General features: G+C 38.7%; 3 protein-coding genes across 3 annotated transcripts; 1 reads left to right on the top strand and 2 right to left on the bottom strand.

The window, feature by feature from the left end:
- Nucleotides 1-749: 749 nt before the first annotated feature.
- Nucleotides 750-3,333, top strand: cdkn2a/b (cyclin-dependent kinase inhibitor 2A/B (p15, inhibits CDK4)). Its single transcript, XM_061058456.1, has 2 exons — nt 750-1,165; nt 2,442-3,333. Exons 1-2 carry the CDS (start codon nt 1,037-1,039, stop codon nt 2,694-2,696), a joined length of 384 nt encoding a protein of 127 aa, XP_060914439.1. The 5' UTR covers nt 750-1,036; the 3' UTR covers nt 2,697-3,333.
- A 428-nt stretch (nt 3,334-3,761) lies between these two features.
- On the bottom strand, nt 3,762-20,120 carry mtap (methylthioadenosine phosphorylase). The gene is made up of 8 exons (XM_061058444.1): nt 19,852-20,120; nt 17,842-17,928; nt 17,622-17,680; nt 17,277-17,444; nt 13,170-13,272; nt 12,261-12,500; nt 7,036-7,158; nt 3,762-5,804 (listed from the first exon to the last, which is right to left on the bottom strand). Exons 1-8 carry the CDS (start codon nt 19,873-19,875, stop codon nt 5,766-5,768), a joined length of 843 nt encoding a protein of 280 aa, XP_060914427.1. The 5' UTR covers nt 19,876-20,120; the 3' UTR covers nt 3,762-5,765.
- A 1,233-nt stretch (nt 20,121-21,353) lies between these two features.
- On the bottom strand, nt 21,354-25,512 carry toporsa (topoisomerase I binding, arginine/serine-rich a). Its single transcript, XM_061058464.1, has 2 exons — nt 25,342-25,512; nt 21,354-24,506 (listed from the first exon to the last, which is right to left on the bottom strand). Exon 2 carries the CDS (start codon nt 24,501-24,503, stop codon nt 21,885-21,887), a length of 2,619 nt encoding a protein of 872 aa, XP_060914447.1. The 5' UTR covers nt 24,504-24,506; nt 25,342-25,512; the 3' UTR covers nt 21,354-21,884.
- Between the last annotated feature and the right edge of the window lie 846 nt (nt 25,513-26,358).

Raw genomic sequence — 26,358 nt, forward strand, 5'->3', positions numbered from 1 at the left:
AGTACTGCAGAAGCAAATCAAACTGACTTTTAATCTATCACAGGAAATACTCATTATCCAGTTCAATACTGCTTATCAACTATTGTCATATGTCACCTTAAAAATTGTCATCTCAGAGTTTAAAAGCTTTAGCACGTTTTTTTTAACACTTTACTTGACCACATTCTGAATAAGTAGTGTATGTAAGCTTTCCTAAAGTTATATGTGGTTTAATTAAGCTTTAAGATTCCCCTTCACTTCTAGTATTGTTAACTTTTTTGTTTTAGCTGTGTATTCTTGTTTATAATGGATAGCCTATATAACCATAAAATTATTTACACAATGACAACTGTATGTTTCAAGAAGATCGTACCATATTGAAAGCTCCAGAGCTGCTATTAAATCAGTCAACTTCAGGTCTTTAAAAATATTTCCTTCAGGGTTAAGAAGTCATAGCCAAGATCGCGTCTTGAAACAGGTATAAAAGTAGCATAACAGGTAAACAAATCAGCGTTTATTTCATAACCAGAATCAGAGTCAGATCGTTTAATTTAAAAGAAAACGATCTACAAAATAATTACATTTTTTCACATTAATATGGATACCGATTTGAGTGGCCTAAATGTCCATCATCTTGAAACAGGAACGTGTGGTATACTCAGGGCAAACTGAAGTATTATCAGCTGTCGGGGACAGCAAGTCAGCATGACGGTCTGCGCATGCGCACAATCGCACCACTGCAGAGCTAGTGACGTCACCTTTTTAAACCGAGGCAAGCCCGGACACACACCAACCGATCGGTGGACAAGGCGATGCAACGATCGCTTCTCCGACTCAGACAACCGGCTGACCGGACAAACTGTGGAGCCGTGGACGTTTTGAGAGCAGCGGCCACACGTCCACACCGCGACGTGAATATTTGACTCGCGTCACCCGGCTGCTTTTTTTTTTTTTTTCAGCTGTTTTCTTTTTCCTTAAAATAGGCATCATCCTCATCACCAGGCTACCTGTCAGTGCAATCTGTCACGAAGGGTGTTATCGCCGCAGGTTGCGGGACATGACAATGACTCTGGAGGATGAGCTGACAACAGCTGCAGCGAAGGGGAACACGGCAGATGTGGAGGATCTTCTGCGGAAAGGAGCTCAAGTTAACGGGCTCAATCATTTCGGACGATCCGCAATACAGGTCAGTGCAGATGCAGCCCACAGAGGCCCATATTCACAATGAAATGTGATTCATGAAGTCAGTTTGAATCACTGACAGCTTTAAATGACAACAAGTAGCGCACTGATAATATGTGTAGAAGTGTATAAATAATTTATTTACACTGTAGAAAAACCCCAAATAGACGCGAAGTCCGGGGCCGTGTGTGTGTGTGTGTGTGTATGTGTATGCTCGGCATCAAACTTAGTTAAACTTACAACACTATGCAGCTCTCCTTTAGAGGCTGTCAAGGTAACATCATTTATTTTTAAGATTATTGAAAATAAACTTCAATTTTTTTTAAGAATGTGCATAAATGCAGGAGCCAAAACAGCATAATCTCTAAAGGCCTCTAGGACATTTTTAAGGTTTAAACAAAACCTTGAAAATTTGTATTCAGGTGACGACCAGCCTAGTAGAATAAACTGTACTATTCTGATTGCATTAAACATAGGCCTACACAGTGTCATTAAAGCCCGGCTCACTATGAGTTCCCATAAAAACGTGGTTCGATAAAAACCATTTCCACTGAAAGCCAGTATTCCCCACTGCCCAAAGTCTTTTATCTTTAATCATAAATATTGTGTATTACAGGCTATTACAGACTGGTTTGTTCTTTAAGTGCAGATGAAGGGCCTTTGTGACTGAACTTGGATTAATTCGGTTTATAGGGCCTCCTAAGAAAAAAAAAAACACACTCTTTTGTCTCAGTTAATTTGATAGATAGTCTTTCAGATAAAAGAAAACGAAACTAAGCGTTAATAGCACACGCCTTAAAGGCTGCTGTGCAAACCGTGGCGTTGGCATTTCGTGTCACCTTGCATGCTATGTCAGGTATGTGGATGCTTCCAGAGGCTCATAAAACAGAGTTAAGACTTATTTTTTATTTATTTTTATTGCTTAGCCGATGACTTTACGTAGACTAACTCTACTTTATATAGCCTAGTCCCTTGACATCTTTATTCTTTTTACATATACACACACATATATATATATATATATATATATAGCCTATAGGTTTTTAAATTTTATTCTTCAAATATTATTTTCAATAGACTAAATATCCTTTGATAAAATATCTGTTGGGCTGTTCATTTCTGCTCGGTGTGATAACAGGCTTTATTAAAGTGCAGCTGCATGAGTCTTTATGCTCCGGTTTGAATTCCATGTCAAGTTTAAACATTAATTTATTTTGATGGTTTTATGGTGGTAATCAGGTTATATGAGTATTGTGACTCACGGTCATGTTGTTGTGAAGGTGATGATGATGGGCAGCACGCCGGTGGCACGGCTGTTACTTACGCACGGAGCGAATCCCAACGTGGCGGACCGCAGCACCGCGCACACCCCGCTGCACGACGCGGCCAGGATGGGCTTCCTGGACACCGTGAAGCTGCTGGTGGAGTTCAAAGCAAACCCGCAGGCCAGGGACAAGGACAACCTTCGGCCTAGAGATTTGGCCCGTAAAGACGGCCATACAAATGTGGTTGATTTTCTGGATTCTCTGGAATAATCTCCCGGACGCTGTGATATTTAATCCCCTGCTGCTTGTTCTGAATGTGGACTCAGAGTTCAGAGAAACGAGGCCCGGAGAGGCCTGCAGCCTAAATTATGCATACAGACTGTTTTTGCTGTTATATCAGCTTTATTTATTTATTGGCTGGCCTTATTTTAGGAATAGCAATCTTAATATTAATGTTAACGAAATCGGGACCTATCTATAAGCACTGTTAGGACAAATAGGCCGTACACCATTTTTTTTAACTTCCGCTGTATCATAGAAAAAATCCGATAAGCTCCCAAGGAACATCTACAGTTTTAATGTGATTTTTTTTTTTTAAAGTTAGAAATCTTATGGTTTCTGATAAGATTAGTCATATTTTTCAGTGACAAATATAGCCAACGCAATAGCCATAACAAATGTTTTGCACTTGAGCGTCCAATTGATGCACTTTTTCCTCATTGCTGTCTTTGATTCTGCAGGGTCTTAAAGTCTCATTTCCTATTTGTACAAAAGATTTTCAGATCTGAGATAAAATGTAATTTATTCAAACGTAAGACAAGGCGTTTTTAGTATTATGTTTGTTTTTGCTTTACATAGTTGACGAACCATAATTGGTACAGGAAAAATAAATACTTCAAGAAATCTATCAATGTTTGTTTATTCAAAAAGAGCATTTGAATACAGTTGGCAGTTTAAATTTGTTTGAAGAACATGTGTTGCCTAAAGGAGTGAATATATCAACCCAAACAGGTTTGTAGGAGTATTGGCAGAGAAAAAGATAGAAAGAACATTTTCTTTTTCCAAACACTGAAGGGTTCATTTTAGACTACAAAGGCCCATGGTTAATCCGGCCTCAGGATCAAGGCTGATCCATTCATTTTTTTTTTTAAATTGTATTTTCTGTTGTAATTTTCAGGCAATTTTTCAGTTTACACAAAAAAAAAAAAAATCAATGTATTTAAAATTGAAGGCCATCATTTGAATTTTTTTTTACATTAAAGTTAGGATAGACATGCTCATCTTAAACAGTATTTTTTGTGTTATAAAAATAACACAATTGAGCTGTTTTTTAAAAAGTATAAAGAAGTAGAAACAGAAATAAGAAACATGTTATAAATAAACCAATAGGATTTGTAAAAATGGGTTTGTATAAATTATTGGCCTAAGGGCGAAATGGAGCTTGCCTGTCCTTCTGTAAAATAGAGGACTGCTAAGAAAGAAAAACACAAAACCAAAAAACTATTGTTTTTTCTCTTTTGAATTAAAGTTTAGGATCCATGCTGGTGTACAGTGTATATACTTAGTCCTGATATTTAAAAATGAACAATGCCAGACTGTTTCTACCTAATTCTGGTCATCATGACTTTCAATGAAAGGGATTTATTTTCTATCTCGTCTTTTCCTTTTCTAAATTATTTTATTAATGCACTGCAGCCTTGTAAGCACACAGAAGAGTGTGTTCCACTGTTCATTCCTCTGCAGATGGGATTTAGCATGTGCTAAAAACATTTAATCTCAACTATAATAACAAACATATTAAGATCTTTTTGTTCATGCAAAAAAAACAACCTTTAAAGCATGATGTTAGTTCTCCATCCTTTTTATTCTGATATTTAACCTTCATGGTGTATTGAAGTTGAGACAGGGGAACAAAGCAGAATTAACAACACATTTCATCAGATACTGAGCAGGGTGATGACATCCAGTTGTGTGGTCTGAGAGGGCATCCAACCGTCACGGCTACAAACTCGTCATTTTGTAGCTTTGTAAAAAAAAAAAAAAAAAGTCTATTTACCTGAGTGGTTCAAAAAAATAAACAAGTATGATCAGAACATGTGTTTTAAAAAGCAATCAGTACTATTAATAAGCTGATGTAATAACATCTGGAAAACAGAAGATAAATAAAAGGTCAGAGTACTTCCTTTAAACACATTTAACCGTTGTGGAGAGTAAATAAAATCATTGTTTTTTTCAGGTTTAAAAATGTTGAATAGTTTATCAGTAATATGTCAAATCTTTACTGAATGAGAAGAGTTCCAACTGGCCTTACCAAACGTGAATGGCAGGGTTGGTCATTTTCGAAAAAACTAGCATGATTTTGAAAGTCCTTCTACACCCACTCCCCTCTGCGCTCCCACAAAAAAACCACGGCCCTCACTTAAATGCGTGAGCACCGTTTCTCCAGAAGTGGACCTCAGCTCATCGCTTGCATTGAGTAGAAACTACATCATCTCATGTCTCATTCAGCGGTAAGTAAACTCACAGTATAAACTCTGTCACCGGTGACACGCTTTGTGGTCCAGTGCATGCAAAGGGTAGAGAACGAGCTGGGAGACAGGGAGGCGGGATTGGTTCATCAGATTGGTACCTTGTGGCAGACATTGTTCAAAGTTTTTACAGGCTTACAACTGCTACAGATGACTGATTTTCTTCATTCTTTTTTCTGAGCACATGAGTTATTAATTTCTGTCATGACCTGCCGACAATTTCAACCAAAACGTGTATCTGGAGATAATGACACACCCTTTAAATGACTTGTTTAAACCAATACATAGGTTAAATAGCACAGTAAAATAGATGGAATGTGGAATAGTGAGTAAATAATCAGATGTGACTATGACATTAAGTTTTCATGTGCTACACTAGCAAGCCTTTATTGTACTTGTGTTATAAACAGCTATAAAGACACCGATTGTTCAGCGGCAACAAATTTGTACATTTGAAACAGCACAAATATAGAAATGTAAAGAACCACAAATGTATATTTCCCCAAACAATACTGTAATGTAAGGCTAAAAATCTTTGTGAACTGAAGTGATTGAAAACCCCCGCAGGAGTGACAATACTGGTTATTGTTCAAGAGAAAAAAACAGACCTATGAATTAGTATGAAGAAAGGTGGTAATGTGTATTGTTGTTTTTTAAAAAGAACACTTATTTAAACACAGGCTGATGACAGAGTCCATGCATTACTTATGTGAGGCACTTTTCTTGTAGTTCAGTGATGAGTCAAAGTTGAGTCTGCAGTCCGTGTCGGTGCCGAAGGTGTCTTGGGTCTACTTCAAAGTTTTCTGCACACTTAGTGTTTTGGTAACATTACTGAAGATTGTGCCATTGACTGTAACAGAAGGAAGAAAACAGCTGGTATTTAATGTATGCGTCAAAGATATACATCAACCGTAAGAGCATGTGAAAGTTGTCTGCAGTGTCTGTTTCATGAAAGTCAAAGTACTCAGTAGGTGTAGTCATTTACATAGAACGTTGAAGTTAATGAGGCTGTCATCACAAAAATAACTTTTAAACAATCAACAAGGATGAAAAGGATGTACTGAGTGTAAAACAATGCCGTAATAGTGCTTTCACACTCGCACAAAACTCCTGAAAAACTGAAAAAGCAAGTTTTCAGGGGTGAGCTTTATGTGTAAACACAAGCAGGCAGATTTTCCACTTGAACTTCACCCACTTGAACTTCACCCAGAGTTTCTCCGGTCAGACCGCTTGTATTTATTCCACAGAAACTCTGAGTGAGCTGATGTGAGAACGCAGTCGGACAGTATCGGGAGAATTCACCCCGAGGGAGTGGGATGGGGTAGCGACGTTAACTGTCTGCAATCAGTGCATGACCATAGATTGTTTGCATGCGACCTTTATGATCTTAGTGCATGTTGCCCAGTATGTTCCTCTCTTTGTTGAACTTCAAGTAGCATTGATATATGGGCAAATAATCTCCTGTGTCATTCTTTTTTTCAAGAGTCTTGCCTCAGGCGATGATAACCCCCCCCCCGACTGAGTCTGCTGTGAGACGCATGTGTGAACCACCAGATGAGGAGGATATCAGGATCAGTCCTTCTGAAATTCTCTAGAACTTTTGAGGAGTGTGTAAGTGAAACGGCTTTAGTTACATGGTTTTCAGGGGTGAAATCAATGTAATACAGGTGCACTATTCTTATATTTCTTTAACGTTTATCACTATATTAAGTTTATTGACTGTAATAGATTAATGGTTGTAGTGTATCTTCATTCTAGTTGTGAATCTCAATACAAATGTAACCCAGCTAGTCATTTCATAACACTACTTAAAGTTGGGCACAGCACAATGAGAGTCTAAGAGTTAGCCACTCAGATGAAAGTAACATTCTCGTCCCACTTGTGGCTGCACAGAATCAATAACAGTCATAAACAGGTCGTTTGTTGAAAGTGGTGACACTCCAAGCTTTAGAGCATTCTTTTGAACTTTCAGTGTAATAGAGACATTTTTAATGGGACTTTAAAAGGTAAACAAACCGTCTTTCATAACTTCCCCATGGCCTGCTGCATGGAAATGAATCATTGTAAAGTTAACTACTTACTTTCAAGGTCTTCATTGTCTGAGCCCAGTCCATCTGACTAATCTGGGGTATTGCAGTGAGCAGGATACTGCTGGCTTTGTTGGCGTTCTCCTTCATTGTCTTGAGTACATTGTCAACACAGACCTGTGATAAGGGAAGAAAAAACAGCCCCCAGGTAATAAGATTCACTTCCTCTCAACTATCACAATCACTTTGTAGTTCCCAAATATTAACATAAACAAGTATTTTCTCTGATTCTAGAGACCATGCACACACTGTGAATCTAACAACAGTGATTATTTGTAACATAATGATGTGAGGAAGACACTATCTACAGTATCCAGTGAAATCATAGATAGATAGATAGATAGATAGATACTTTATTGATCCCGAGGGAAATTCAAAGCATCCAGTAGCAGGTTACAACGACGTACATGACATGAAACATTTGTTACAAATTAAACCACAAAACCGACATAGCTGCTGCTGGGATAACAATAACAAATGTGTTAAATCTATGTTCATATTCATCTTACAGTATTTATTTTCACTTTTGTTTAAATGCAGATTTTGTGAGGAATGTCTGAATGTTTAACTCAACTTAATGTTGCCAACTCCACGAGTCACCCAATCATGTGTACACAGAAATCACCAGATCTGCTGGATAAAAGGCTTAAGATACCGTTTTTCTTTTTCTCATGAAGCACCAATTAAAACATTTTTTTTTACGTCTGTATCTCGTAGAGATAGCCCAGATTTCTAAAAAAAAAAAAAACAGCATTTCCATCAGTACATTTCCATATAAATGCAAAGTCTAATTAAAAAAGTTTATTTTTTGTAAACGATCAAAATGAAATAAATGCATAAAGAACATGAGGTAATATAAAATAAACTGCTTCACTGGTACTTTTTACCATGACACTTTAATGTTGTGTGTTGTGATGTGTTGTTATGGTTGCATTGTCACTATGTAAAGTCTGTTGTGAGGACCCCAGGAAGAATAGCTGTTGCAATGCTGCAGCTAATGGGGATCCCAAAAAACTAAAGTAAACTTTAACACCTCCCTTTTCATAACATTTTCAGGGGAATTTTAACTGACAGTATTTTAGGCAGCAATAGAACAGAATTATCATTAAGTTATATCAGCAGTGAAAGCAGTGTATTTCAATTTATATGCTGAAATTATATTTAAATTCAAAAAAAAAAAGTCACATTATAAGGAATAAATGTTAAGAGTTCCAGCATTCCATTGTTGACAGAAGACGAGCTGGTTGGAGTAAAACTTTCATTAACTTAAAAGGCATAATATGCGACATTCTGAATATTAATATGACAAATATATATGTAAATAGATTGTGGAGTAAAGACTTCCTAAAAAGGGAGTGAAGAATAACTCCCTTTTAATTTGTTTTTCTGGTCTCTGTGTTCACATGGATGGGACGACGCCCCCTGCTTTTTATGAGTGGACCCTTTCCTGTCCAACCGTTAGCCCCGGCACCATGTGAGGGAATAGCGACAGCCCTGCGCCCACTCAGGAAAACGGCGCTAGCTGCATCTTAACCGAGTGTCGTCGAAAGAGTACGACTGAAGAAAAACCAACAAACTTTTCAAACCGAAGACCAGACTTTCTATGGCCTAAAAAAAACAAACACAACAACTGAGGAGCGGGGGAGGGGTGGAGGGAGCTTGATAGAGAGCATTTGTTTTGATCGAAAATTCTGTTCTGGAAGTTACATGGTAAACCTTTAAGATGTGACGATCAGTAAATTGTTTTCCTAGGAACCAGCTGAACTCCAATGAGTCATTCTGTGGTATCACTGATGCACAAAGTCCTGAGAGGTTTCACCTGATACATTTATGATACAGAAAGGCTGAGGCCGTGGCCATGAGATTAAGACAAAATGTAAAAAGATAAAAAATAATGGACCAGATGTGCAGTGTAAAACAAAACTGCGACACCATTTCTGCCCTGTGTTCATATTTACCTCCTGCACCCTTCATTAACCCCTCCCTTCACTGCTTTCGTGCTTTGTTTTTATGTCCTTCTCTTCCTCGTCCTCGTCCTACTCGGTTAGGTTAATGTTAATCTTTTTTTTTTTTGCTGTTTGCCGGGGTTAAAGACAGTGAGGCTGATGACTCAGTGTGACTCAACCTCCTCTGGCAGGGCTTCCACCGGAGGCTGGCAAGCAAATTGACTGTGGGGGGGGAGGTTGGGGGCAGGAGGTGGTATTAAGACTGGATTGGTGCGGAGGGGTGAGGCGGAAGGATGTGGCGAGTGTTCTGCAACAGGAGGGGGAAGAGGTCAGCTGCAGGAACTCGGAAGTTGAGTTGTGAGTCTGGCTGGATCCGTGACAAATATGCCAAAATTCACCCACACAGTTCATCAACTGCTCTATCAACAGTGTCTTCCTGAGGTCACTCGGAAGCCATAAGAAGCCACAGACACTCAAGTGTGCGTACGGAGCACAGATGGTAAGAACCACTTGTGCAAGTAAAATGAATAACACGTGGGCTACAAACATTGTGTTTATCTTACAAAAGTAATGTTCTGAAAGTATGTTAGCTGTAATAAAACTTCAACATGTTCATGATAAAAAAAAAGACTTGTTGTTTTCAACAACAATTCAGCACTGTTCTGCATATCGGCTCAAATGTCCGTAGGCTGACAACTTTAAGGAAGGACGGTGACTATTGCAAAAGAGATCAATTTTGTTTAAAGTGAACACACAAATTATTTACGCTATCATTTAAACTTCTTTGAAAAATATACAAAATCATGTTTGTTAGTTTGATGAAGAAAAGAAAATGTCTTCCCTAAGCCACTGATTGTGACCCCTCACAGTTTGTTTCCGTCTGTGTAAGCGTTCAAAATGATCAGAAAGACATGTGAGGAGGACCTAATGCGCTGTGAGATCAAGTTTCCTGCAAAAGGAAGAGACAGATCACTGTGGTTTACAGTAAACAAGCGCAATCTTTTAAATGCAATTACAAATCTAACAATTGGAGAAAAGGAAGTGGAAAGAAGCGACAGATCAGTCTCTCTGTGAAAGAAATATGATCATGAAAAATGAAACTGTCTTTTACAATCCAAAATGCAATACATTTCCAGATTCATAGATCTGTGTTTGGGTGGTTATATTAGGCACATTTTTTAAAAATTCATAAAAAAAAACAGATTTATATCTTGCTGTGTCACAATCACATTAGGCACAGAGAGAATGTGGGTGGATCTAATGTGATGAAGTAATAATGGTTTTATTGTGATCTAGGCTTTCACAAAATGAGGAAAAATCTGCACACAAGTTTTAATATCACCACTCTTAAAGCTTTCTTCTGTTAAGTCTCTTACACATGTACTTAATATTGAAGCAGAAGTTCTGTTCTCTTCATTCACAAGGTCTTCATCACACACATTGTACTGGCTCTTTTATCCTCCTTCTGTCCTTGTGCTAGCCAACCTTGCAGACCTCACTCAATAATCAACACCCGTTAATCTGGAGGTGGCTGATTGCTAATGGAGGCTTTAGTTCAGAATACAATTGCTGGAAATGTATTAATTGAGGGTTGTGTCAGATAGGTCAAATGCTGAGTTTGAATGCATGCTGAGTGTAGATGATGCGTTAAATGATTTACTGTGTATCAGGCTGTCTTTTGGGATGCAGAATTATGCATAACACATCATAATGATCAAGGAAATACACTTTATTCTGCAGCCTGTTAGCACAAACCCTGGCACACAGGCGGTACACCCTTGCATTTAAACGCTGCTGCATAATTTCATGTACTGAAATTATTTCACAGGGCAAATAGTTACTTGTTTTACACCATCAGGGGTTCCTCAGCCCGACTCTGATCATCTCTAATGGTGATGTAAAGTGGGCCGGCAAATGCTGTTGAAACTGTTATAATAATCCGCTTTCTTGTTAAAAAGAATGTGGTAAACACGGAGGGGGTAATCCCAGAAAGAATTTGTAAACCATTTGTAGAGAAGTTAATGCGCTAAAACACACACACACACACACACACACACACACACACACACACCACACACACACCACACACACACACACACACACACACACACACACACACACACACACACACACACACACACACACACACACACACACACACACACACACACACACACACACACACACACACACACACACACACACACACACACACACACACACACACACACACACACACACACACACACAAGGGCCCTACATGGTTATACAGTGAAAATATCAGTGAAATATATGTTTGTGGTGGAATTTCTGTAGTTATTTAGATTATAATGTACAGATGTCATTAGGTTTATTCACTGTTCTCTAATGTCAGTCAGACCTGACATAGTTCAACTCTTATTAGAACACCAGCTTAGAGTGTCAACTGATCTTTCTGATATATGCAAGGATGTTTGGTAGACTTATTGTCTGCTCCAGTGCAATTGACGTCACAGATTAGTCTAGGTGGGTCAATGTGACATTACCCTGATAATGATAATGTATTTTAGGATATATGTGATGCCTTTCGAAAAAAGTTCTGCAGATGTGATTGAGCAAGACACGAGTACAGAAGTGTGATGTTGAATCATGTCTCCTCGAGTATTCATCTTATGTATAAACTTTCATCAACGTAAGCCATCTGATGTCTGCTGAGTCTTATTGTATGGAGTCAAGTCTTAGTAATTTCTTCAACAACGTTAAGAGTAGAATAAGCAGAGATTCCTCTTAATGAGGATGCGATGACCTAAATATAGAAAATAATACATGCCCTTGAGTGGAATTCTTGGGGAAAACCGATGTCATCATGGTTGCTAGGTTGCAAGAAAATGTAGAATAATTAAAACAAAACTGTTACCAATCTGTAGCCACCATACCTCAGTTGAAAGCAGACAGCATTAAAGTATTAAAACCAGAAGAATGTATACAGGCTCATAACTTAAGATTGTAAAAGGTCATGGGTGATAGTAAGCCAAATGTAAAAAATGCTAACTCTGTGAAGTTGGTAACTGAAAGAGTCAAAGACACTTTAAAGCAAATAACGCTTTAATTACAGGTTAATTTTGAGTGTTTTGATGTACTGACAACCAAACAGAAAAAGGAAGTGTTGTTGCCCGAAGTGCACCAGCCATGCATCCGCCTTTTGCCCATAATGACTCACACGAGGCACAAACAAGGACAGAAGAGACATCAAAGTAATAAAAAGACTGTGAGGACCTCAAGTCCGCCACTCACCGCCTCCTCATGTTCCTTCCAACAGTCGTAGTCTGTTGCCATGGCGATGCTGGCATAGCACAGGCCAGCCTCCTTGGCGAGGACCACCTCTGGCACAGTTGTCATGTTGATGACGTCAGCACCCCACTGGCGGAACATCAGGCTCTCGGCCCTCGAGGAGAAGCGGGGCCCCTCGATGGACAGCATGGTCCCTCGTACATGGCACTTTACCCCAAGGCTCCGCGCCACCTCCACCAAAACCTGCACCGGGGAAGAGCATCAGTTACTTTATAGATCAAACCAAAGGCATGAGAGGTGAGATCTGTTGAGCTGGTTAATAAATGTTCATCTGATTCTTTGAACAAATCTTTTAAATAAAATACCCCGTGTTTCAGTGTGCTGCCAACGTAGTTTAATGAGAATAAGATGATGAATCAGTGACCAAATACTGTTTATCACACAATAAAGCCTAAAGGACACGATTTGCCACATTGGTTCAGTGGTTCATTATTTCATTTGCTTATTTAATTACAGTAAGTTAATATTACATTTACTTGTTTAATCAACCCCTTTAAAGTTCATCATATGCTGTTCTTGTTGTCAGATATTTATCACAGGTTGTGTGAACTGTGCAGCTAATGTGCCACTTTCTTCACCCCTTCAACATCTTCAAACTTCTATTTTTGTTGTGCTAGTTGTAGGGGAATATATCGGAAAATTACTGGTTCAGAATTTGAACAATAATTGCAAGATTGCAGGTAGATACATACAAAAATGGAAATTAGAGGCAATGGAAAAGTAGTGATTTAAAAAAAACTCCAATTTAAAATTTACAATGATCATGTAAAAGAAATCATTGTACAAAGAACAGAAAGTACCGGAAATGACACACATGAAATGGGATATCTGTGCAGGAATTTAAGGACTCACTTCTCTGGTTCTGTTGCAGAAAGGCTCAGCCATGGGGATGTGACACACTCCGGGAGGACTGGTGGCCTGTCCGTCATACAGCGTCTGAGCTCTCTTGGAAGTTCTAGAAGAAAAAAAAAAAAAAAACAGGAAGTAGTGACAATTATTGTCAATTCAAGCCTTTCAAACCACAGATATGTTCCTTTGTTTGGCTGTTAACCATTATTCCAGCAGGTTTAGTAAATTTTATGTTTGATTTATTTTACTCAAACTTATTCAAAAGAAACAGGGACCGGTTCCTTCAACTTTCATGTAACACTGAAAGATATCATCTTTTTTTTTTTTTAAATCACTGACTGAGAAAATAAAAGCATTCTCGGAATCACTGTCAACATGAACACATACTCATGACATAATTATCTCAACCATTTATAATATGAATGTCAAGAATTATCTTTGAAGATGATGCCCCACCTTTTCTATCATGCGTAATGCCGGCAGTGGAAAAAAAAAAATAGTAAATGCTGAAATGGTATGAGCCAGCTGCAGCTCCGCCCTACTGAGAGTCAATAACAGCAGTGTGTGGGACAAACTGAGCAGAGTACAATGCCTGTTTATGCTATAGAAATCAAGTTATCATGACCTGGTCATTAGTTAGTAACGTCATTAGAGAGACACTGTGGCAAAGAATGACTATCACAGCCTATAATTATCAGAAATTCTAATCATTCATATAATGCACAAAGGATTTGTTATTGGAAACTAAGCATTATATACACCATGAGTACCTCCAACGCACCTCACCATGTACATGTTGTTCAACAGAAAGTTTGTAAACTTTGGAAATCACAGGACCATTACCAGATACATAAACCATACAAAGGTTGGTGTAAAGATGCATTATACTTGGATATCATAAAAAAATGAATCCATGTTAAATGAATCTGTGTTTTTCTTTTGCTTTCCTTCTATTTTGAATGTTTTCTCAAAACTATGGACAATGTTTATTATAGGACAAAATGGGAATGATTGTTGTTATGCGATTCTTTAAAAAAATCAGAGCATTAAAACTCTGATTGGACAAATACCATGATCTAACAATGTAGTGAATAACAGCATACTGCATAACGTAACTAACAAACAAACTGCAGCTATAGTTGCTGCTGCAAAGCGAAAATAGTGAGAGGACAAAAAGCTTCCCATAGCCATCTCACCACATGCCTCTACATCCAACCCAGCAGGAGTTGGGATAGGCTAGTACACTTCTGGCTTAACTTTTGAGTTTATAGAGTTTACACCTGCCCATCAGGACCTGCCCAGATCCTGATAGGCAGGTCGGCGCCTTGCATATCCATCTGGGTATGAATGTGTGCGAGGGCGTAAATAAGGACATTTGACTAAAGCACTTTGAGTGGTCACAATATTAGAAAGGAACTATATAAGTGCAGTCCATGACCAGTCTATCAACTACAGATTCATGCAGAGTGAAAATGCAAAACAGAGCATTTAAAATTAAAGAGGTCAAAAGTTAGAACTTAAAACCTGAGTGTGAAATTCTGTCACTGTGTAAGACACTGATGCTTTAAACTTGGCAAAGTCCACAGCTCTATAGCAACAGAGTGTTTGGTTGGGAGCAGCAGAGGTGACATAACAAAAGTGGCATCAACAGTGCGATGTCTTTAGAAACATGCTGTCACATGCTGCAGGACAAGTCTGAACAAGTCCCGACTTATAACTTCCTCATTTCTTATAAATAGCCTGTGCTTGATAGTTTAACTATTCATCAGATTCTCCAACACCGGCTGCCAAAACCTCAGGCAACGTGATGCATCCGTATACAAGTGTACAGGGAAACACACTGAAACGACTGTGTGAAGTCAGTTTACTGTATACGCCAATTTAACCAGCTGTATGCCAAATCCCTGGTAAGAAAACAGCCATCCTACTTACAGCAGCCCTCACTGTAGATATTCTGTTGTTTAAAGGAATGTGTGCAATATGCTAATTGGGAAAGAAAACAACTCTCCCTCAGGGTCATGCCTCACTTTGTTTAGTGTGTGTATGCCTGGAGGGCTGAGACCTCTGAGAAAGTTTGTTTTCAGGTGTCAATGAATGAGAAAGATTCTCAGGTTTACAAGGAAATATTTCATTGAAGAAGGACGAGTGTAAGTTTCTCGTGATGAAGACTTCAAAATGACTTTTGGTATGAGTAGAGACTTAAATAATAAAGAGCAGTAGCTGCCGTTGGTATTTCTGATCAAATCTCATCAAAACCAACACAGAGCAGACAATCCATGTCATTATACACTCAATAAAAAGTAGTAACATTCAGATCCACAGAGAGTAAATGCCTCTGCAGATGTAATGGTGTTAGCTGAGTTAATTCAATGTATAAGAACTGACAGCTAGAATTCTCACGCCGCAGAGAAAGTGATACAGGATACAAACAGGAAGGAGCCCTGGCTGTTAGCAAATATACCTCAGTAGCAAAGTTCAAGCTCCATACAATCCGACACCTCATCTGTGTTGACTGTTAACAAAGCTAGAAGCTCAAAGTCACAACAACTTTAATAAGCTAGGACACTTTAAAGCCCTTCAAAACACCAGGTCAAGGTTAAAAGTGTTCAAACTGTACGAGATAGAAAACAAATATACAACAAATGTATTTAATGAGTCAAGTCCTCTAGCTCTCTCACTCGTCTAATACTGTATGACATGCTAGCCACACAGTAACATGAGTCCCAAGTACAGTGAGATGTGTGGGAAAATTCTTGAATCGTATCACAACACACCTTGTAGACAATCATAACTGGATAACAAAGGTCAAACTAAGAGGAGCACATTAGGGTCGGCCTGACATTATAGCTGAATTTCTGGAAACTAACAATTCAAAATGTAAACATAAATGGGATAATCTATAAATTCTAAAATCTATAAAAACATAAATCTTGGGTTAACTTGTTGTTTATGGATAATTACATTGTGGACAGCTTGGATTTAGCAATAACAGGTGGATGATATTGATATGTATGCTTTGGTGTACTTCACACAGGGTTTAGATGAACTTTTTTGTTTGCACCCCTTCTTCCCAGTTGTAAATGAGTGTGTGTGTGTGTGTGTGTGTGTGTGTGTGTGTGTGTGTGTGTGTGTGTGTGTGTGTGTGTGTGTGTGTGTGTGTGTGTCCTTAGGTTAGGTTATAGGTTTGTATTTTTGTCTGGTTTAATATGTTGTCATTAAAATATGTCAATAAAAATTACATTTAATTGTTAGATTTTGTTCATAAAATACCAACAAAACGATGTGGCCATTTTTTCACATTGTGAGGCCTTGTAGAATAAAATCTCAAAAGATTAAAAAGCACTAAAACAACATATTAATATGTGTGAGGTGAACATTGTATATTATAAGCAGTTTTTAGAATTAGCCTGTGTGAGAATATTGGTCTCATAATTTTCAGTATTAAAGTGGTGACAGACCCCTGTATATATTTGGATGCAGTGAGGGCTGGATTGCACTTTGCTTCTGCATTCTTTTTCATTTGAATTGGTAGGTAACACATTTGGCCAAAAATGCTCTCAGTCCAAGTATACATTTCTGAGCATCACTGGTGGACTGGCAACTCTGTGGAGGACTGGAAATGGTTCGGAACAATAGCTGTGACAGCCAGAATCATAATTCTTCATATTTGTGCAATAGGGAATTTGCTAATTGGTGCTACTTGTAAAAGAAAGCTTTTATGTATCCTGTTCATCTTACCAACAATTTCCCTTTACTGTTTTATTCATCCTGCCTAAACTACCATTTTCATTTTTTACCCGTTTCATTTTGTTGCATTGTTTATGTGTTTTCAATAATTGATTGTAGCACTTTGGTCAACTTTTGTTGTTTTTAAATGTCCTTTATGAATAAAACTGGATTGGAAAATAGTTTCAGCAGCCAAAGCCAAGATAATCGTACTCAACCGATCACATGTTGTACATTTTCAAAATGAAAGACAACTGCTTAAAAGCACTTGTTAATAATACAGTTGAAATGCAATAACAGGCCTGAATACCAGCACTTCCTTAAAAAATGTGGGGGGAAAAAACTAATATCTGTAACCTGCTGTAGAGCTCCCTTGTCACTCACCTATCAATGAACTGATCTATAATGACAATGTCTCCTGGTTGAATCTCCTCCCGCAGTGAGCCACAAGCTGTGGTCACCAACAGATGTGTACAGCCTTCTTCTTTCAATGCCCAGATGTTGGCCTGGTAGTTCACATTAGACGGCATTATAGTGTGTTGTCTCCCATGCCTATAGAGAGGGGGAGATATGTGGTGGAATATTATTTAATAACATTCAAATATATTCTCGTGTTTAACAGTTAGGACATCAAATCCACACACGTGTGAAGTGTGAGGTGCTTCCACTAGATGGTGCAAAGACTTAACAATTTCCATTCCCAAAAGAAAGTAAATCAATCTTTCTTACCTTGCAAGGAGCACGCATTCCACATTTTTGATCTTCCCCAGAATCAGAGCGTCTGACGGCTAAGGAAGAGCAGAGCAATTCATTTAGACTCCCAAAACATCGACTGTACGGAATTATTTGCTTGCAAATACGTAGGTATAAGTAATTCAGGCGTATTGTTTACACTTCTCTATTTGACAGTAAACATCTTTGGACCACAAACTCACAAAGTAAAACTGACCTTTCCGTATGGGGTGTCCACATAACGTTCAGTCCTTCCCTCCAAGATATCCGGATCATCAAGGCCTGAACCACCAATTATTCCAATCTAAACGAACATTTTGAGAATGATACAAAATCAGACTATTATCTGACCACAATGCTTTAATTTGTACTACAAATGAATCTGTAATGAATTTGTATGCGTTTTAAATTCAGAATAGGGACATTGGGGCATGAATATAAACACAAATGATCTTAAATAAGCTGCTGTTTGAAAGTCTGCTGTGCTCACAGGACATCAGTCACTCATTCACTGCACAAACATTTTACTGGATGCTGTTATTTACTTCCCTCTAAGCTGATTTTAAATTAAATAAATATTGTTTGTTTACAGTCAGTTAAGAAGGTAGGTATATTTACTCAAATAAGTCAATATATTTAAGCATCACTCTGTTTACTTTCCTGTTTACTGTCAGTTACAGTCGGTTAACAGAAGTGCTCAAAGGGAAAGAAATTACTTCAGTAAAACCAACACTTCAGTTACAACCACAATTATATGATAGCTGTATAACTAACTAGTACTTTGCACATGAAAAATATATATAAATATAAACAACTGATGATCCAATTGGAAATTAAAAAGTAATGAAAATCAAAAAGAAAACAAATCATCACGGATCAAAATGACTTTTTATATATTGACAGACAGCACCTACTATAATAATATCAATCAAGAATGGCTGCTTAATTACACCTAAACATTTCAGCAGATAACATTATGAATATCTGATCTCCCCAGGTAAGTATGCTTTAAAGAAAAGCTATCATCTTTATTTTTCTGGCACACTGTAAGCTAAGCAACACGGGTTAGAAGATCACTGTTAAATCACTATTAAACGCAGACCAATCTATGCTGGGCTTGTTGAAATTAACAAACCAAAGCAACAACAAAAAAAGGCCTGTGAGTCCATCATACACTCTTCTTCTTCACATACTTAAATCTAACATTAAGGGTTAACCTTTAAGGACACCTGGATACGTTTGATGGAAATGAATGTGGTAAATCTACAGAAGCTTGTTTGCCTGGAATAATAAACCAACTGATAACATGATATATTTTAATTCATATGCTTATATTTCTGTTTTTTCAGTCTTCATTCCATGTCTTTGGCACTTAAAAATTTATTTTTACATCGTCACCGTGACGTATAATTATTGAATTGTATTTATTTATTTAATAGGGACAATGCAATTTAACATAATTTCAATACAAAGCATGAAACTGATGTGCTGCACAAAGAGTATACAGCTATTGCTCATTTCCAGCTCGTGTCCCCAGTTGGGCCTTTGTGTAAACAAACAGATTAAAATGTACAACATTCATAACACGATATGAGGATACATTCAAATACATGTGCAACAAGACAAATGCTATGAACCAGTTTAAAATAAAGATACTATTTAAAAGTGGGTACAGCTCTGGCTTGCTTTGAGACAGCACTTCACCTGTTTTGTAAAATATTTTAAGTCCGAGATTAATTTTATTTCAGGTGGTCATTATGTGTATGTTAGGTTTAAAAATAAAAGTTACTTTAAAGACACCTGAAGGCAACACCGCCCAGGTAATCAACAACAGCTAACACTTGTTGTAGTCACAGTCATTTTTAGTGACAATGTGGTTACTTCTTTTTCCTCCTATATTTAACTTTTTGAGCTGAGCTGTCACGGTGCATTGAGTCACAGCTGCAGAGAGCACTTTACCTGGCCACGTGCAAAATTAACTTAGATAATTCAAATGTCCAGGTAAAACAGTATTGACATATAACCGTGTTATTAAGCTATGTCCAACAGCCTGCAGACTTTTAATAAATGTGTAATGTGTAGTTTATTTTCCCGCACTTTGTTTGTCTCAGCTGCACATCTGTCATGACTTTACCTAGCTAACATTTATCATTGATTTACCTCTTTAACCATATAAAACACACCATTTACTGTTACTGCTAAAGTGTCGTGAAATGCAGGTTACTACCTTAATGGGTACCGTTGAAGCCATGTCGACAGTTTTCTTGCAGCAGAATTAAGAAATTGTCCAAGTTGTGAGGTTCACGTTATATAGCTACAACCCTTAACAACATCCGTCTGCACAACGGACACGAGCATGGACACGAGACATTCCCCTTCCTGTTTGATATTTGTCTTCAAAATAAAAGCATGGAATTTAACCTGCACTGCTGTTTGTTCGTACAGGCTGTTTGTCCTGTCTACTGCACAACCACTGTGTTTATATCTTATTATTCTACATTATTATTTACGTTACAGGACGCAGTTGGTTTCTATTAACTTATATCAGGGGTGGGCAACTGGCGGCCCGGGGGCCACATGCGGCCCCCATCAACCCTAAACGTGGCCCTCAGGTCATTTTTTACATATCAATTAATTGGAAACATGAAGAAAACATGACTAAATCTGCCATGAAATCATGAAAATCTGAAATATGTCCATAATAATATTTGACAACTGGTATATGTTGAGTTAAATTTGAGACATAATTGACCGTAATTGCTTTTGTATACTACAATTTGGTCCTCTGGCCGTGAGAGTTAAATGAATGTGGCCCCTCCCTGACTTATATACACGTGATGCTTGAAACGCCCTGTGTTAAATCAGTGAACAAAATGTCTGTTTAAGTTGCTTTATATTTATGGCGCTGAGTAATAACCAGAGGAGTTTTTATCTTAACCTGCTCTTTGAGCTTTATTACCAAAGCAGCTAGATGCGAAGATAGTCGTATAGTTCGTTCTCATTGCACGTCTTAACGAAATTGATGTGTTGTTTTTTTTTATCAAACAAAACTTAAAATGAAGCTGTGGCACCTTCAAATTATAATCAAGATTCTGAATTTAAAATCGCCTGCTGAAGAACTAAAAAGTGTGTGACAGCAATAAAGACAATTTAGAAAAGTCTTTTGGACATAAGCAAGTCATTTTTCTTAGAAACTTGAATTGAGAGAATGTTTGGTTATCAAGGGAAAAGGACATTTTTGTAGTTTGTCTGGTTTTACATCAAGGTGGTCAGTAAAAATGAATCATCTTGAGGGGCGCTGGTTTAGTCAGTTGGTAGAGCTACACTGCCTACAGTCCTCGTCTCACTAGCCTGGAACCAGCAGTCATTTGCATTTCGATATTTGAAAGTTAGATAATGTTTACCATTTAAAACATCAAAAAATTAACATGGTGTCAATCTCTGTAAAACTACAACAGAGGCCAATCAGTACTGCAATATATATATTGGAAGGCGAAAAATGTATTCTTTGAACTTTTTCTCAAACTGAAAGAGGCGTTTACGTAATATAATGAAACTAAATATAATGAAAACCAATTCTCTAGCTACGCAAGAATGTTAGTTCACCACTATCTCTCACATATGATGGTAATAATTTGGTGTTGTACAAAAAACACCTCATAAGGTAGACCAATCATACCAGATCTGCTCCTACATGTAACAAATAGAAAAATATCTTTAACAACATAGTGCAGAGTTGCGCAATAAAATTTATTTTAAATAAAATAAAATACAAAGAGCCCGTTCTGAAATCCACATACCATCTTTTAATAAGTGCTACTCAGAGAGAAGCAGGTAAAAATGGTTTTGTTTCAAGAATACAGCTGACTTATAACATTCTGAAAAAATCATTCATCATTATCCCTGAGAGCACCTGAGAAATAAAATACATCTGTTAAAGAAAGTGGCTTTCCAGAAAATAAATGGATTTAACCGATAATACTATTTAATTCGCCCTTGTTCAATTTGGCACTTGGCCCATAAAATAAGATTACTGAAGGTGTAGTTAAAAGTCGAGAACCCAGGCCGCAATGGTCAACAACAGACATGAACCCAATGATGGCACATTAGCTGAAGAAAGAGATGCAGTGGCATTCAAAGGGACATGTGTTTACATACACTTCAGTATGGTAACCATGAACATAATGGACATTGTTTTGAATCATTCCCATTCAGCATCATTTCCCAGCACAAACAAAAGGAATCTGAACTTTCATTTAACTACGAATGTAAGTCCAGAGGGACGTGGTCTCCTGGGTTGTCTGTGGTATTGTCCATGGGGCTGTCCTTGATGGTGCAGGTGGCAGGGTTGTCTATGGGGCTGTCCTTGATGGTGCATGGGGCGGGTTCTCCTGGGTTGTCCATGGGGCTGTCCTTGATGGTGCAAGTGGCGGGGGATTGGCCTCCTGGGTTTCCTATGGAGCTGTCCTTGATGGTGCATGGGGCGGGGTCTCCTGGGTTGTCTATGGGGCTGCTGTCCTTAATGGTGCAGGTGGCCTGAGTGGCACTGCAATTAGCAAAAGAGTCACTGTCACTGTCAATAGTGATGACGGTGGGTGAGTGTTTCTCTGTGCGTTCATTACTCTTGTGTCTTTTGCTCTTCTTCTTGTGTTTCTTCTTTTTCTTATGATGTCTCTTAGTTCGTTCGTGAGAGTTTTCCTCACCGACGAGCTCCACACTCAGGCTCCTGCTGGTTTTTCTCGACCTCTCTTTGGATTTATTACGACGCTTTTCTTTGTTCTTTTTCTTTGTGGAAGTCGAAGTTTCGTCGTCAGCATTTGAGTTGGAACGAGGGCTGGATGGTTCCTCCAAATGTCTGGATTTGTATTTCCTTTTCCCGCCAGGCTTGTCGTCGTGGCGTGAGCTCTTTTTTGCATATGGGGAGCGACTGCCGGAATAAGACCGAGATTGAGAATGCCTCCTGTCACGTCTTCGCGAGTCCCTGTTGCGGCTCCTGGAGCGAGAGTGTGAGTGTCGATCTGAGTGCTTGTGACTACTGTAATAGGAGTGCCTCTCTGTGTAATGCATTCCCTTATCCTTTCTCTCTTTGCTGTAGTGTCTGTCTGACTGATAGATTTGATCAGTGTCCCTCCTTTTATAGTGACTGTCACATTTTGAGTAGGAGTCTCTGCCACTCGAGTAAGAATAACCTCTGTTTTTGGATAGAGTAGCGACACTGCTGTGGGAATTCGCTGGGCTCCTGCTGGACTGTCTGCGCTCTCTACTTCTCGACCTCCTCCTCCTCCTGTGGTCTCTGTCCTTAGACCAGTGGCTCTCCCTAGATTTGTCATTACTATCAAATCTTTTATCCTTCTCTTTTCTGCTTGACTTACTAGATGTCTTGTGTAGGCTAGATGTTAAAGAGCTATATCTGTCTTTTGAGTCCTCCTGATAATCTGTTTCTACATTTCCTGACTGTCCACGACCACTTCTCTGTGAGGCTATAGGACTGAGACTGGAGAAACGGATGTGTTGAGGCAGAAGAGGCACTTCTTTGGTATCTTCACTAGCCGACTCGTCAGAGTCAGAAGACAGCTTCACCAGTTCAGGAGTTCTTTCTGCTGTTGGTTTCACAAAACTTACAATGACACAGTCGTCACTGTCAGAAGACAAACAATCTTCTTTGTTAACTTCACTCTGTGTCAAATCTGTTTGAATATGAGGAATCCTTTGTTGCGGAGAAGCTCCAAACACACGTGTCTCCTCCTCTAGACTGCTGTCTGAGTCTGACTCTGAGTCTACAACGGACAGACACTCTGCCCTGCTCTGCTCTGCTGTCGTAGAATATGAAGGCCCAGGTGTCTCATCATCCCACACGGACTGGCTCAAAGTAGATGCAGAGTCATCTGGGGGGTCCAACTCCACAGAGAGCTCCTCATCCTCTGAGATGGCTATTACAGAAGAGTTAGAGCTGCTGTCTTCATTTGAGGATGGGGCTGGGCAGTCGTAGGCAGCATGTTGGTCATAGGCCTCCATGTTGAAGGGAGATTTTGCAAAGCTGATGAACTCGTGCAGAAAGTGCTCTGTGCGGGCCTGAAGGAATGGCCTGAGCTCTTCCTGAATAGCTCCATCCTCCATGTCATAGCGTGTAATCCGGGACATAATGATGTGTTGAACTATGTTGACCAAAGAGCCATGGGCTCCATAAAGCACGATGAGTTCTCTTTTGAGAAAGGGCACAAGTCTGTGTAGACAGGCAGAATTTCTTCTGAAGAACTCAGCTGAAGTGTCTCTGCAGCGTCCCCCATCCCGTACACTTCGAACCCTCACCCCTTGACGGTAGAGTTCCCTCCTGAAGTTTATCATTTCCTGCTCCCTGACACTGTTCACCACCCTGCCTTCATTTGCTGCTTGCCTCTTAGCTGCCAACCTCATCATCATGCGCCTAATATAACGATCTTGCCGCTGTTGGGGAGGGTTTGTCGAGGCTTCAAACATCACCCCATTATCGGGAGGCGGCGATGTCCTTCCCCGCATCTGTCGATTTACTCCTGTAAGAGTTGTGCGGTATCTAAAACGCACTCCCCCAAAAGTTCCAAAGGAGCCATTTTCCAGCGGCTGCAGATCATATTTTTTAAAGTCTTGCTCTGATTTTATACTGTGATAAATTGAATTAAAGGGCTGTTTGCATAGCGGGCATTCGGCTTTGTTCTTGGACCACTCGTGAATACAGCGGAAACAGAACTTGTGCAGGCAGAGGTTCAGGTAAGAGATGTTGTTGAAAATGTCCAAACAGATGGGACACTTGGAGTCTGGTGAAACATCTGCAGACATGGCTCCAGAGGTTTTCCTTCTGCCACTCTTCTGGCGCTGTTGCAGGGCCACCTTAATCGCTGACATTATCTGTAAAAACACAAGTTTAAAACATCAAATTTACCATAATAGAAATGCATGACAGCCTTGTGGCGTTCTATTGACTTGAGTATGTTTCTCTCAGTATTCGGTATAAAACTACAAATCCTCATACAGAATTATTACCTGCTGCTGCTGACAGGTGAGTCCACAGCCATGTAAAACTTTTCAACATTTCATCAGACAAAAAGTTACTTTTGCTACCACATAAAAGTATCTGGAGGTAACAAAAAAAAAACTTGGGGGAACACTGCTTGGAATAGAACAGAAAAGGAGCCCTAAATATACCAGAAAGGAGCTAAAACATCTGAGTTTATGGAAAGTCTTAACATTTGATGCTAAGACAGTCAATGACCCACAGACCTCAATTACATCTGGTTCATTCGTGCTGTAAACATGGGGCTCTACCTTTATCATCTAAAACACATTTCTCACCTGATAACAACGAATCAGAACAACCCAACTATCTTATATGTATATGTCGTGGTCCTTTACAGATTTCGACAGCACTGTTTTCATGTATTTAGCTTTAGCAGGTCAGGCAAGAGCCAAGCCGAGTGTCGAGCTTGAGTTATGTTACCGTCGTATAACAGTGGGGAATATTAAAGCTTGTATTGTCTAAACACACATAAATCATTATATTGGCATTATACTGACACGTCCACTCAATGTGAAATCGACTTGACACACGTTTACGAACTACAGACAGAGGTCAGCCAAAATTAAGCAAGGTGCTAGTTAGGAAGCTAGGGCGTTAAGCTAACATACATATAGCTAAGCTAATCGGCTAGTTTATGACGTTCGAGAAAAGTTGTACAATATTTACCTCTGACTTCCTCAGGTACGCAGCAGGTTGGCAAACTAGTTATCTTCGTCCATGTAGTAAAAAAAAATCGTAATTTTCTACATCATTTCGTTCCAGAGCAACTGTTGACAAAATGAACAACCTAGCTCAGCAGCAGCTTCTTCCATAACCGAACAATTATTTTTAAATTCAATCGACTTCCGCCCTTCAGAATAAAAGCATCATAGCCACATTTTTGAAGATCCGGAAAAAAATACGGTTTTTTTTGTTTCTTCGTTTTACAAAAAAGTAATTACAAAAGTAGTGTCTCTAAATTGTAATTACATTTTAATCAATCTTTATTTTTATAGCGCTGAGATGTGGCTGATAGCAAATGTTATCTCAAGATCTTTACAAAAGAGCAGGTAAAAAAATCCTCATTCTTTTTTTATATCTACTTTTTAATATTAATCAATCATGAGCACAACTCTAAGCAACATTTAGCAAAGTAAAAGTGGCAAGGAAAAACTTCTTTTAAGAGGCCGAAACCTCGAGGAGAACCAGACTCATAATGAACAGCCATCTGTGGAAACTGTGTTGGACTTGGTGGGATAGAGAGAGGTCCAGGAGGAGTGATTTGAGTGATACAAAGTAGAATACAACGTATTTAGTTTACTGTAACCTTAAAACACCACTCAGCCACTCCATCTTAAACTACCAGCACCCCCTGCAAATACGAAGCTCTATGCACCAAAACAGTCTGACAACAGTCTCTCTGATGAACAGGTAACATTCAAATAGTGTCAGAACAATCTGTGAAATAACCCTGTGACACAAAACCCACTGTGAATTTAAATAAGATTATTAATCGGCATTTTGTGGACACCATCATGTAAATATTATAATCTATTATAATCCTCTTCATCTGACGTCAATCTATGCCAGTCAAATCTATTTCCCTCGTAATTTAGATGAAAAAGAACGGTAACATAATCTACAGGGTTATTTAAGAATGACAGTTCTTAATCATGTTAACGTCATTTGATGCAGATCACAGAA

The sequence above is a fragment of the Labrus mixtus genome, chromosome 2 (assembly GCF_963584025.1).
Source record: "Labrus mixtus chromosome 2, fLabMix1.1, whole genome shotgun sequence".
Classification (NCBI taxonomy): Eukaryota; Metazoa; Chordata; class Actinopteri; order Labriformes; family Labridae; genus Labrus; species Labrus mixtus.